At 33.2% G+C, this 15,000-nt stretch overlaps 3 protein-coding genes across 6 annotated transcripts in view; 2 read left to right on the top strand and 1 right to left on the bottom strand.

Annotated features, from left to right (window-relative positions):
- The window catches only part of LOC127846046 (uncharacterized), a 6,520-nt gene extending 5,897 nt beyond the window's left edge, over positions 1-623 (top strand). The window contains exon 5 of the mRNA XM_052377223.1: positions 517-623. Coding sequence (XP_052233183.1) covers positions 517-623 — 107 coding nt within the window. The remainder of the gene's footprint in view (positions 1-516) is intronic.
- Positions 624-632: 9 nt separating this feature from the next.
- On the top strand, positions 633-5,826 carry LOC127846657 (uncharacterized). 3 transcript variants are annotated; one of them, XM_052378092.1, is made up of 10 exons: positions 633-1,001; positions 1,195-1,238; positions 2,373-2,394; positions 2,519-2,619; positions 2,784-2,805; positions 3,254-3,321; positions 3,588-3,609; positions 4,091-4,167; positions 4,340-4,364; positions 4,552-5,826. In XM_052378092.1, exons 1-10 carry the CDS (start codon positions 931-933, stop codon positions 4,643-4,645), a joined length of 546 nt encoding a protein of 181 aa, XP_052234052.1. In that variant the 5' UTR covers positions 633-930; the 3' UTR covers positions 4,646-5,826. The 3 variants fall into 3 exon arrangements, with proteins under 3 accessions (XP_052234052.1, XP_052234051.1, XP_052234053.1); XM_052378091.1 differs by having other exon boundaries at positions 3,585-3,609; XM_052378093.1 differs by lacking the exon at positions 3,254-3,321 and having other exon boundaries at positions 3,585-3,609.
- A 6,977-nt stretch (positions 5,827-12,803) lies between these two features.
- The window catches only part of LOC127845084 (uncharacterized), a 26,188-nt gene continuing 23,991 nt past the window's right edge, over positions 12,804-15,000 (bottom strand). For both annotated transcript variants that reach the window (XM_052375772.1, XM_052375771.1), the window contains exons 6-7: positions 14,978-15,000; positions 12,804-13,666 (exon numbers count right to left, since the gene is read on the bottom strand). The exon at positions 14,978-15,000 is cut by the window's right edge and continues 28 nt beyond it. In XM_052375772.1, the coding sequence (XP_052231732.1) occupies positions 13,644-13,666; positions 14,978-15,000 (46 nt within the window). In that variant the 3' untranslated portion in view covers positions 12,804-13,643. The remainder of the gene's footprint in view (positions 13,667-14,977) is intronic.

Below are 15,000 nucleotides of genomic sequence, written 5' to 3'. Positions count from 1 at the left end.
TGATGTTTTAGCGATGTATACATAAATAATAAACTTGTATGTGCGTACCCGTAAATCATCATTTGAATTGCGATTGTAAAGTTTAGACCCCATATTGTTTAAACATATACTAACGAAATGTGTTTGAGACACTAATTTACCAAAGATTTTAAACTGAGTATCTGAGTGCATATACTTTAAGCATAATATACAAGAACACCATGGGAATAAGATATGAAGTTTGCAGATGCTATTCAAAATTATAAGAGTTTTCGCTTCCGTAATACTTGATCTTCTCATAAAAATCCATAGTTTTTGTTACGGTTGCATTCAATATTTCCTCCTCGAATACCATTATAGCATTTGTAAGTTTATTGAAAGCTGGTTTTGTTTAAAAAGCTGTGTCTAACCACCTGTTTATTATAAACTCTTTTTGAATCAGTGTTATAAAGACGACTTGTAATTTACAATGTACATGGCTGTGCGTGTATGAAAAGGAATATAATCACATAATATTGCAAATTTTTGGTATTGCAGTGACAGAGTTGGCTCTCAAAATAGCCGGACCATTCGTATTGTTATACATCGGCATGGCACTGTTTATATTTCGAAAGAAACTCTGCTCCATATGTGGACAACGGTGAATACGATTCAGTCTTTTTCTTAATAGAATTTGGTTTACTTTGTAATATTTAAATAACTGATCGTAATTTGTCATATATGAATAATTGTTTAACATGTTTAAGAAAAGTATTTTCAATTATGAATTCATCCATGTCATACCATCAATATTATCCAACAACTATAACAAGTCATCAAAAGTGCGCTAAGGCACACAGTATATGTGTGAAATAGGCGGACTTTATTGTCGTTCTCTAAGATTGTGTTTTTAAAAGTAACACACACTCTTTGTAGGTGTGTATACGTGTTTATGTGAAACATCTACAATGCATGTATATTTTAATAAGTAACATTTTTCCAGTAGTTCCGAAAGAAGACATAACGCTAGAGTCAAACATCGTGTAAGTAACTGAAATCAATATGATATGATTGATACACAATAACACGCGTGTTCAAGTCATGGGCCAATATTATTTTGTAAGGCGTAATGTCAAGTATATTTAACAAAAAAAACTTCAGTTTTAAAACATTTGATGTCGCATACAATCAGCAATATCCATGGAATTAATGGTTTTCTTTGTCTTCTATAATTAGCACGATACCTGATGACAGTATATATTCCTTTGCAAAAGATACAGGTAAGATGTTATGTTTACTCGCGTTTAGGTTAGAGGAACAAATGGAGATTAGCTTGATTAAGTAAATTCATATTTTGTTTATTAATGACATAGACAATAGATACGAATATAGCTCGCTTGTTTTCCTTTAATTATACGTCATTTTATATGATTGGTTCACTTTCTTGTATGATCCTCTATGCTCAAAACAATAAACCGCACGTAACGATCGTAATATTTCAGGCTTAGAAACGGGGTAATGCGTGTTCTTATGTTATGGAGCGCTATTCCGCTCGGTTATATTATATTCACGATTTAACAATCTTAACAAGAAGGCAAGCTGTTCGTTAGAAGTTTTACACATTAGTCCTGGATTTGTCCTTAAATACGACCATGGGATTCCCAAAATAACCTATTTATTGACAAAAAGAATATCAGTAAAACGGCTAGTTGCTGGTAGACCACCCAGCTACCTGATGCTGTCCATGTATGTATGGATTTTGTGGAAACAATTAAAATCTGAGGGACAATAACATCCTGAAATCTCACGGGAGAGTAACCACATTCTATATGCGTATATCATTATCGGATCATTAGTTTCTGAAATCTGAAAATAGGCACATGTCTGCTTAATAGGGATCCTGACGAATCATACAATTCGGATTATTAGTACCAGAGGTCAAACGCACCTATGTAATAGTATTCAAAGGGCAATTATTTCATCACATTCGCATAAGTAGTTCATCAGATTGCACGCGGTAAAGAAATATCCTTTCGAAATTGACATATTTATATTTAAATAACCATAACGTCTTGAAAATTAATATTGCCAGGACAAGGATGCGCATGTATACCCTATATTGAAGCTGCATTCAAAATTTAGCTAAATTCGGACTAAAAGTGTATGATGGTATAATGTACAGTAATATAAATCTCTGGACCCTTTTCTTAATTTAAACTCACTATGATAAGATTAGTTTTGCTAAATGTTTCAAATCGCCTGCCTTGTTCTTACATATATATTTAAGACATAATAATGTGTGATAAAATGCAGTAGACATTATAAAAATCAAAGTGAATTACAAATGTAAAAGTATGTCTTATGCAAGCGAAAGAAGAACGTGACCAAATTTTGTAAAACATTTTATCTTTCAGAATGCAATTCACAATTGGCAAGGTAACGTGTATTGAGTATATTAACGTTTAATAATACTGATGTATAGATGAATTTATGTCTTGTCTTAATATTGTATGCTGTAAGTTTTAAGTCAAGTAACTAATTAAATGCATGTTCTGTCCAGCGATCTACGTCGTGCTGAGGATGATGAGTGTCGCATTCAACAACTGGAAGACGACGATCCAACATACAGTAGCACCAACGAAACGTTATCGAAAAGTCAAAGTATGTTGTCAAGTGTTAAAGTTCAATAGATGCATGCTTTATTATAGAACATATTAAATGTCGTTTCACATAGGGCACCCGCTTGCAATTACTATATGTATTTAGTCCATAACATGTATGTGATATTGTTGCGTGTTGAAACTATTGTTCTAAATTACTTTAAGGTGCATCAGCAAGGCCTGACATGTAAGTACGGATATGATTGTTGAATAAATAATTCAATAAGGTGATAAATCGATGCCTTCATTTTGGCATGTATTTTGTAAGGTGATTGTGACTTCACTGCTATTCGTGTTGGTTAGTGTATTAAAGTGTCATTTTGTGATAATTCTGAGTTTAATATTGATTACATACCCGAACAAACTATAAATATATCCCAATATGAGTCTGTAACATGAGTTTGCAAAAATGTTGATATGACTGAAAAGTATTGTAATGTACTAAAACATGTTTGTAACAATATTAATCTCTCAGAGAAAATTGTTAAAAACACTAAATACATGAACGTATGTAATTCATGTGTATACAACGGTCTACAATGGGGATGTACACACCTAGAAAATCGTATTATATACACTTCTTTATCAATGCTGGTCAGTATGCAATGCCCGTGTTTGTTATTTCACATGTACAGCGCAGCGTGTGTCCCTCCTTCAACATTGAAAGTGGACGGAGAGTATTCATACAGTGTGGTTAACAAATGTAAGATTTTTAGAAACACGTTTCGTTTCCTTTTATGTCCGTCTAAAATTATACTAACATATATATCCAACGCAAAGTTTGGAATCGATATAAATGCTCACTGTTGACATACTTTGGTTGAAAATGTAAACCTATTATACAACTAAAATAATGTTGTACTGTTGCATTCCAAATGTCTTTCTTTCTGCTCTTTGTACATGTCATGAAACAATTTTTTGTTCAATTTATTCAAGACTGTTCCATATTTAACTGTTTATTTGCAGTAGGCAAGAAACCAGACATTTCAAAGTAAGTATTCGATGGAAACGAGCAATTTGATTATTTATCAATTTTGCTTGGTATGATATTAACGGTGTTTTATACTTCCTACCACAAATACTGAGGTCACATTTTAGATACAGGTTTGCTCGCAGTTGTTTTGCTACAAACGAAACCGTCGAACAAAGCTTTTTTGTCCACCTCATATATTTACATACATGTTGATTTAATTGCTAGTTTCATATGTTGGTGCATGAAGAATGGCTAAAGACTTTTTGATTGTATGCAACTGTTAAACATTCTAACAAAGACATGACGCATGTCTTGACAATAAGTTGATGGAAATTAATTTTGTTCAAACTTTCATTTCATATCATAATGAACTGAGATACACAAACACATCCAAGTGATAATCATATATTGTCATGACAATGCAAAGCTGGCAATTTAGTCACACGCAGCTCTGGAATACCTATTTGCACAGAAAAAAAGTTGTTGTCTTATTATACAGACCCCTTGGGACTCCACCTCCACAACTGGCATCAGATGACTATACGTACAGTTTAGTAAACAAGTGTAGGCAAACAGGTGACACGCAAATGCATTTACTTAAGCATTAACAGATACAATTGATATGCACAAAATAAGTTTTAAAAAGTCGGTTATTGTTTTTAAATTAAATAACTTATATTCTTATGACATATCTACAAAATAAATTACTTTTTTAAGAATTTTTAGAACATTTTTATTTATTTTGTAGATGAAATGACACATCAGCAGCAGATGTAAGTACATGTATTAAAAAAGTGTATTACATAAATTGCGCTTATAATGTTCAACAATTATATCTTAAAATAATGGTAAGAGCTATTTTGGAACACGAATTATACATGTATTGTAAATTGGTTTACGGCAATTGTGTTCAATGTTATCCCATTACAACGCTTGACCCCTGTGCATTCGTGTTTGCAGAGGCAGTTCCATCGATGATGTCAAGAAGGGCGACAATGACTATGATGATATTCTAAACTATAGAGAAACAACTATGGAAGGCCCTAAATGTTAGAACATGGCACAGTGAATTAAAAAATCTAAATGAACTTATATTATATTTTCATATGTATATATTAGCTGTAAAGCGTACAAATGCATATTGTACACAAACTGTGCAATGTTTATGTGTATTTTGTTTCTTTGTTCAGGCTTTTTTTATTAAAGATTTTCCTTCGCTTGACGTTGTTAAAGATACTGCATATCCAAACATGAAATAAATACGTAGAGGATACACTAGCCTGTACCGTTATCTCTAGATACGTCCACCTATATATTTATCAATATTTTGGTTTGATTAGTTTGCTTTCTCATTACAAATAAACTATACATGATATGATGTTTATGGAACTAACAGCTTTTAACGACAACATACATGCGTTTAATTGAATAATAATAATTATTTAATCATCGTCGTCGTCGTTGTCGTCGTCGTTGTCGTCGTCGTTGTCGTCGTCGTCGTCGTCGTCAACATCATCATTATCATCATCATCATCATCATCATCATCATCATCATCATCATCATCATCATCATCATCATCTCATCATCATCATCATCATCATCATCATCATCATCATCATCATCATCATCATCATCATCATCATCATCATCATCACCAACACCATCATCATCATCTTCATTTCCATTTTCTTCTCTTCTTTATCATCATTATCTTTGTCTTCTTCTTCTTCGTCAGCTTCATCCTCAGCTTCTAACCATCTTCAGCTTCCTCTTCATCTTCATCACAGTGAAATGATACTAGTCGTATTCGTTACCTTTGTCATCAGCGTACCCGTATTTGTAGATTGTATTTGGTATATATATATATATGTGTATTGTGTGCGTATTTCAAATTGAACATAGTTCTATTATGTTGGCATGTTTTGCATAGTTTTGCGCAAAAAACGACACGCGTATATATTATCAGGAAAGCTATTATGTACGGTCTTAATATGTTAATATTTATTATATGTACAGGTATACATTCTTTTTCTTTTCTAACTCATGTGTGTGAAGCTTAAGCTGCATCTTTTGTTGTTATACTTGAAGCTGTCTATTTAAGTCGATGAAATGTCTGTGTCTCGTAATAAACTGACTGCCCTACAATGGCCGTGCGAGTTATTGCTTTTTGTGTATTATTTATATCAACATGGTTTTTAATTTTATTTTGAGTAGATAAATGTGCCTTCATGTGATTGCGACTTTGCATGTACTTGTTACAACTTATATTCAAGTATTTAATAATATACTAGGCACTTGAGGATTGGATATCAGAGCTTTGCAGTATGCACTGTAAGTATCTTACATATTTGTACGCGTTCTATAAAAGGAATGCATTTATCAATTCCCTTAAAGAAACTTTTCCAGTTATAAGCTCACACAAGCACAACGTGTAGTTTCTTTTCATTTTAAAAGACACATCAAACAGTTAAGTGTGACCATTAAAACAAACAATTTCCCAGTAAATGCACACTAAAATGTAATACAGTTCCAATTATACGAGTTATATAAGACAAGAAGGACAACAATCTAACTATGAACGACCCGCAATGAAATACAGACAAACACTAATGCCGACCGAGTCGATTATAACACAGGGATAAACGTCAATATTTAATTCAGAGAATCAACATATTACGACAGAATACAATTAAGTGCACATTTAATAGAAATGAATACATACAAACTAATATAACATTTTTAGTTACATAATCACACGCTTTGAAAATTGCATAGAGTTTTTCTCTCGTGTTTAATCTTAATACTCAGAAATTTTTATTTTTCACAAAAATATTCCGACTTGATTCAACCTATATATTGAAATGATCTTATCTTTAAGACCTTATGAAGTTTAAGAAATATTTAGCTACAGTATTTTTACTTTTGAGACACATACGTTCATCATAATAATTACATGAGTATACGGTGGACATTGGTGCCAAACAATTAGGTTCGGCTCGTTATTTCATTAATTTTGAACATTGAACATACAATAGAAATATAGAGTTTTTATTATTGTACATGTATTAAGATAATGCTCTTTAGTTATCAAGTCAGAACATTAATATTTTAAAGTGGAATAAGTGCAAAAATACCATACATATCGTTGAAACATGCCCACAATCCTTGTGAATGTAAGTTAATTGTTTATTGTTTTATCGAATCATTATGATATGATTAGTGATTCATGAAAGTAGACAAAGTCTAGCTACAATCAACATTTATCGAACAATCACCTCATTGTTTAACAACCATGCGTCAGACGATACGTTGTGAAGAGGCGTTTCTAAAGCCATTGTTACTTCAACAGCAGCAGCGGGAAGTGTTAAAGTACCTCATTGTCCGTCAAACGAGGCAAGTGACTAATGACGAAATAGCGCCATGAAATTTCTGATAAGCGAAAATGACGGAACTTTAAGGCCAGATTATATTTGCATTATCTGCATCCATAAGTACATGTAGAGTTTACGAAATGATCTTACAGTATGTATATATAAATTTGTTATGTTATGTATTGTGCTAAATATTTAATTTGTATTCCTTATATCGATATAAATGGTCTCAATATGTTTTATTCCATTTAATAATTAAAAAGCACATTCGATTAACAGAGGCAAATATTTAATGCGTATTTTTTTATAGTTTGTTGTTTTACTGCGTCCACTTGTTGAGAAATGTATCGCTTGTGATAAAGGACCTCGTTATGACCATAACATATACCTCTTGTAGATTTAATTTGCTTCAATCTGTTTGCATAATCACCTTACATATTAACACACTATTTAATGGTTTATGTATCAGCAGGAAATATATTCAATCCCAAATGTACAACGGGGAACGACATTTATACAAACAATTATTATTGAAATATCACTAGCATACATATTGCAACAGACTAATCATTGTTATGTCATTAGGTCTTAACGATATGTACAAACAAGTATGAATAATTCATTTATTTGCAGTATCGCTTATTTGTAGTATAGCAATAACGAAATAGCCTTGATTTAAAATGACGTTATATATGAGTTTACTAAATAATGCGTTGACAACTGCGTTGATATTCGCATAAATGCCGACCTTTGCTATTAAGGATGGATCTGTTATATTCGTAAATGACTTTTAAGTAACTTGAGGTGAGCCTTGGATTTTAGTGGCCTTGGAATCTGCATAAATGCTTTGGTGTTTAATACATAATATGTTCATAATGACGTTCAGCAAGCACACCAATTAGAAATTTAATAATAATTTCTTGTTATTAAATGCTGTTTATTTTAATCTGCATATGCCTATCTTTAATTGAATGCCGTTATGGTTCAATAGATTTAGAGGATGTAAGGAACAGAGTATGATATTAGAATTGGAAAATTGTAATACATAAAAATGTAATTATATAGTTATCGTATCAGCGCTTATTGATGACAAATAATGCTATGATATATTGTTAGATTCTAAACATGTACCATTTTAGACCCACTTCTATGTTAAAGTATACATGTCTGAAATTAAGTTTTCGACTTAAGTGTCTCGTTTTAAAGCCAAAGGATTACTAGTATATTTCTAGAGAAACAGCAGAACCTTTTTGTCTTGGTATAAAACATTTACAGTATTAAGCAGAGGTACAGTTTGTGTCTTTAAGACGTAGTACAATTAAAAAGAATATATTTTTTTAATTATACATCTTCATAATATAATTATTTACTGTATTATGGACTACTGAATTAATATATACACGTACCAGCTGTTCACATTTGTTTCTAACAACAGTAACACAACAAACGCAAACATGTTATATGTGCAATCTGTGACATAGGTCCCAGCTTCAATAAACTCCTTTTCACGGAATAAGCAATTTACGTCATTTGACATCAACTGCGCGGCTTGTCTATGTGGCGGTGACCCCGGGGACCGATGAACACGTTCCAACTTAATTGATGCTGCTTCGTCCTTAGCAAGCTTCATTTTCTCGCGGAGAAACGCCCGTCACGTGCTTTCCGTGTCTTCAGATAATACCGGCGCGAAGTTCCGGTATGCCACTGAACATCAAATTGTTTCTCATAGACAGTGATTGCAAGTAAACAATTTCTTCCTTTAAAATGCTCCTCTGCTTCTCTAACTTACTTACTTTACTGTTTATAGTTCTCAGGGCAAAGTCTATATTCTCAGTCTTATCCTCGACCTTTGAAACTTGCTCACCAAACTTCCGGTTTCTATCTGCTACCACCATCTAGAACTTTTTCAATTCCGTTTCAAAGCTGCTAACCTTCCTTTCCACTTCTTCGAGAGTGTTTAACCTTTTTTCTATGTTCTCCATTCTAGTGTCTATCTATTCTTCACGTATGCGCGCAGCTCGCTATTTAACGGTTCTGCCATAGTTGAAATTTCCGGTTGGACAGAACTACTTACAACACTATTCACATACCCACTGAACACATTGTCAACGTCTGGAGATGGCACACAATCCGATTCGTATAAAACAAAACTTTTCGCACATAAAATGTCACTCACCGAAATGGATGTATCTCCTGACGGGCCTCTTTGTTTGAAGATTTTTCCTTTGTCTTTGTTCACTTTATCACTTTCACTTCCACTGCTTTTGAGCCAGTCCGATTGAGATAACTCGAGTTTTCAGTTACTTCCCTTTTGCATTCGTCACTGCGTAGGAGATTGCTCGTCATTGATAACATTCTCCTAGCAGAGTTGTCGTTCGTGTTTCAACATTCAACAATGGCCGCCCCCATGAGAGTCTCGATTCAAAACTTTCTTACTGCATCAATTAGCTTGTTTTGCTATTTAGAAGCTGTCATTTAGGATATATGAATTATTTATTCACTAAATCTCCGCTTATGACAACAATAGTTGGACTTCGAAGGATATATACTCGATGTGAATGAAGGACTTTCTGGATCGTAAAAGCTGGTCACGGCAAAACTGGCATACTGGTATTTTTAGTTATCAATATAAGGCACATTGTTCTTTATAAATTGTATTCGAGCATTTTGCGACTTATTGAATGACTATGATACCCGATATCAACATTTCATCGGGGATTTGCAGATCCCCAAGCTGTCCTGAAATTCAACATTGATTTCAAACTCTTTCCTGGTTTGCACTCTTTCTTAGTGTTAGTACTTTTATCATTTTATAGTTAAATGAGCTGTGTCACAGTAAAAGAGACATTAAGGCGATTGTGGCCAGTTTGGAAAAAGATCAGCCTGCAGTCGCTTGAAAGCTGTTTGCTTAAAAGCGTTTTTCTGACAATAACAAATAATTTAATTTGATACAGATTTGACTGCGCTTTTCCTGTGACCTGGCTCAAATAATAGAATTGTCATTAATCAAATTATTTATTTCGAACATTAATCAATTGTTTTTCTTGTCCCTCGGGATCAATGACTCCAGCACTTTCCTGTTGAGAATTGAATACTGCTAAAGGCGATGCTAGGGGGCGTGAGAGATGTTGCACCTTCCAGTATCGCTCGATTGTTCATAGTCGGCTCGGGTACTACGTACATGTACCCCGGGTACTCTTAAGTATACTTACATGTATCCCGGGTACGGTAAATATACTAAAATGTACCCGGGAAATTTAACCCTAAATCAGTCGTTGTCGACTATTTTTTTATAATAATTATATATACATATTTATGTCAATTTTCTGTAGAATGGCCTCTATATTATCGGAACACATACTCAAAAAGCATGTTGATGCAGTGTTTTTTGAAGAGAAGTGTGTTTAAGATAATCGGTTGCGCGTTTTACGACATCGGATTTTGGGCGCGAATACAACTCGGGTACAGTCTAATATGCACAGTACAATTACGTTTATTTACCGTACCTGGGGTACATGTAAGTATACTAAGAGTACCCAGGGTACATGTAAGTATACTTAAGAGTACCCAGGGTACATGTAAGTAGTATCAGAGCCGACAATGACCAATCAAGCTCCATTATCCATCATGAACCGACTCAAAAAACCGAGTCGGCAATATTTGACTTAATTTTTGGTTTGGTTGCTCTCGAGGGATCGAAAATTTCAGAATCTTCCTAAAAGCCCTACGGGTTCGATCCCCAGAAGCGACATTAAAAATTAGCATACTTTGTTATCTAAAAGGCTGCTAAACCTGATATACAATGATAATGTGAATTTTCTCTCACATGATGTTCATCAGTCATATTATATAAAAACTTACAGCAGTAGTAAACAACTGGACAATAATTAATGAACGCATCTTTCATTTGTCTTTGACACTTTGATTTTGACATGGCCTAGATTTAAATATGTGATTGGACTTTACCAGCACTCTTGTAACAGAGCAAAAGTTTAAATGTACCATTGAAGATCACCTAAATCCAGATTTGCTATTATAGACGTGTGGAAAGTTTTAAGGGTGTGACAAGTAAGCAAACATTGGTCATTACCCAGAGGCCACAACTGATCTATGACTGTATTAAATCAAGAAAAATCAGTGCGGCAGTGCCTGATTTAGATTAATTTAGATAGTTCAATAAAAACTAATTTCATAAGCCTGGTAACAGTTTAACGGTTATGCTACCAATGTGTCACACCAGGGCCTTGAATTTGAAATCTAGGACATGCATGGTCATTTCTTCATGAAATCAGGACACAAAATTGTATTTTAAGTCCTTAATTGACCTGGCTATAGTTCTATAGTTCTCAGATTATTATAAGCTCAATCAGTATATTTATATCATTATTTATGCTTTGTGTATTGTAAACATATACACAATCATGCAGTTACATGATAGCAATAAATAAATATCAAAGCTACCCATACTATAAAGGTCATTGACAAAGCCTATGGTCAAAATGTGAACACATTGAGTGTAATCGCCCTCTCGTGCCAGCAAAAACAACACGTTGACAGGTTGTCATTTTTGACAGTTCTACTTTCACTTTCATTCTGTGATATCAAACTATTAACAATTATGTGGCTGAGAAAAATATCGCCATTGCTTTTTATGCCCCCGGTAGGGTGGCCTATATCAGTTGAACTGTCAGTCAGTCAGTCAGTGTGTCAGTCTGTCCGTCCGTCCGAAAACTTTAATGGCCATAACTTTGTTTATATTGAACATAGCAACTTGATATTTGGCATACATGTGCATCTCAGTTGTGAAAGGTGAAGCTGAAGGTCATCCTTCAAGGTCAAATGTCAAATTTAAAGCGTCTGTCTTTCTGTCCGAAAACTTTAACATTGGCCATAACTTTTTTCAATATTGGCGTGCATGCGTATCTCATAGAGCTGCACATATAATATGTCATATTGATTGGTGAAAGGTCAAGGTCATCCTTCAAGGTCAAGGTCAAAGGTCAAATTTTGCAATATTGAAGATAGCATCTCCATATTCGGCATGCTTGTGTATGTCATGGAGCTGCACATTTTGAGTGGTAAAAGGTCAAGGTCATCCTTCAAGGTCAGAGGTAAAATATATGGCTTCAAACCTGCACAGCAGGGGGCATTGTGTTTCACAAACACAGCTCTTGTTTAATATATTTTATGCACATTTCTTCAAAAAACTTACATCAATACACGATTTTCTTCGTTAATTCAATCATTCCTGACAGACTTGTGTACATATTTCGCTTACATTTTGACGCGCGTAGAGAGGACCGCATTACCGCTTCCGAAATGTGTATTCATACTATTGCCTTCGAGGAACTTATCTGATGTTTGACGGAAAGGGCCGAAAATGTGCGAGTGTGGGTCAAGTTCCCCACAGGTACTACTTTCCCGTTCCCCAAATTTTTTGTCCGTACCTAAAATTTTTCGTACCCAATTTTTTTTCGTACCCAATTTTTTGTCGTACCCAATTTTTTTCATCCCCAATTTTTTGTTCGTACCTAATTTTTTTTCGGTCTGAATTTTTTTGTTCCCAAATATTTTTTCGTACCCAAATTTGTTTTCACAAGAGCTCACAAAATTCGACCTTTCCTGCATAATCACGTGACATTGACCGTCATAACAGTAACGTTGGTCGAATTTGTGTTCTAAACAATATTCAATATAGACTTTCTGATTAGTATGGCTTCTTTTACAAAAACAGACAACAGTATAACGTCTTGTTAATTACATTTTCTCATAAGGCTATGAAATTTATAAACTAATCTTACACTATGACCACACCATTTGCATAAACAACGAAGACAGCATTTATATGAACAAAACTTTACAATATAAACAAAACAATAATATATCATAATACTTTTCATCAATAACAATAAAATAAAAGCATACATATATATGGACAATTAAGTAAGTGATTATATGGCTAATAAAATATATTTAATAGATATAAATTTAACTTTCAAAGTTAATATCGCCGAATGATATCAAAAAATATTTTTAAAAATGACATTCATTCAAATATACAAAGCAAATTAATTTGCGGTAAGTACAACTTATATTTTCTACCACACACTAGGTATGTTGCACTTGGTTATGATACTGTTTGCAGATCCTTTTGAATGATCTCATTGATGTTGCAGAACGACTGTATTTAGTATTTTCTGCTGTTATGAAAGACAGTTCATGTATTCAGTTGAATATCTTTTAATTGCAATAGCATCTGGGTCCAATATAACAAGGTATTAAAGTCTTTGAAGAAAGACTTTATATCTTTCATATATTAAAGACACGTGTTATGCGGTTTTATTAGTTATTATGCAACTATGGTATAAGACACGACTTTGATAGTTAACCATTACATATGACTAAATACCTGAGCAGTTTATGCTAGTCTAGTTTTTTTGCAATATTAATTTGCCTGTTGTAAAGTTGGTTTAAAAAGTATGCCCTCGCATTCTTATCTAACCTTGCCTAAAGTGTACACAAACAATGTACACATACAATTACGTAATTCATCAACTTCTGATGGAAACACAATTGGAACGGTTCATGCTCGGTTAATTAGATTACCACTAGGGCGGATGATGGTTTAAAAGCTTTTGATATACATGTACATGATTGTATATCTATAAATATGTTGTTTATTAAATTTCCTGGTCGTCATTTTCTGAAAAATAAGAATATGCTCATTAGTTGTGTGTGAGTTTAGTGTAAACATATGCTTTTTATTTTAATGTAGGTATAATTTACGTGACGTTAACAGAACGAATTTGAATATAAGCATATATGATTATATATTAATTTCTTTCTATTGTAACGTAATTACGCATTGTTCGTGGAGAACACACGGTAAGAAACAAAGTTCATTTCTGATTTTTTTTTCCGTTTTATTTCTGCTAATTAACACTACACAACGTTTTCATAATGTTTGTCAAATACAAGATAAATGCGAAGCCCTCAACGGGCCCCGCCCGCGAAAGCAAGCAATAATATGCCTTCAAATCTAAATTTCCTTGCTACAAAAAACATCTCGTTTTATACTAAAATACACATCAACATTAATTAACACAATTCCTTACATTATATTTGATTGGTCAAAGCGTTATATTGATTACTCGTTGATTTCTAATTGGTTTTGCAAAGAATTCCCTTAATGCTTGTTACTTGCCGATTGGCTGACCGCTAGAGTACTGTTCCAATATGACACCCCCGGAACGGAGTAACCAAATTATTTATGTATTTCCCATTTATCGAATAATCCTTTCATACATCTAATTTGACTACATAGTTCAATGGATGTGAAATATAATTTAATAAGACTAAGATTCCCGTTGCAATACTGTGTATGTCTTAATAATAAGATATTACTGTAGTCGTGTTCACCGGCATATTTCAATGGATGTATAAACAATTTAATAGATTAGAAGTTCTGTGTCAATATTTTTTACCAAACTATCAACTTAGCTGCCTTCGCTAAATACAAGTCGCCCAGTAACAGATTTATTGGTTTACAATATGTTATCTTTGCCTTTTCAAATTGTTAATTTAGCCTACTTTAAAATTGAATGTACAGGTATGACTGGTCTCTACTTGCGAGAGATCTTTTATAATTTAACAAATAATAATAATTTTCAAATTCTATAATCATGGTCAATATATCATCAAGATTTATTATTGAATTTCCAAACTTAATTTATGTTGTTATTATTTCTAACATTCAAATATTTTCTTTATAGAACCCTTATTATTATGATATAAGATGTATCATATATTATATGCTGTTACGTTACACTATGGTGAAATTGACAAAGTTATTTTTGCATTAAAATTCGCTTTGCATTTATCTTCTTATATTAAAGTTTAATGCAAAGAATCCTTATACATATACTTATTAAAGATTGTGATAATATGAAAGAAGGTCATCTACTATAACATTGAAAGGTAAAGCAAAAGCGCATGATAAAACACATATACATACGCATTTGTAGCTGTGCCAAACTT

The sequence above is a fragment of the Dreissena polymorpha genome, chromosome 9, assembly GCF_020536995.1.
Source record: "Dreissena polymorpha isolate Duluth1 chromosome 9, UMN_Dpol_1.0, whole genome shotgun sequence".
NCBI lineage: Eukaryota > Metazoa > Mollusca > Bivalvia > Myida > Dreissenidae > Dreissena > Dreissena polymorpha.
Note: the sequence above shows the minus strand (reverse complement) of the source record. Positions and strands in the feature narration are given on the sequence as shown.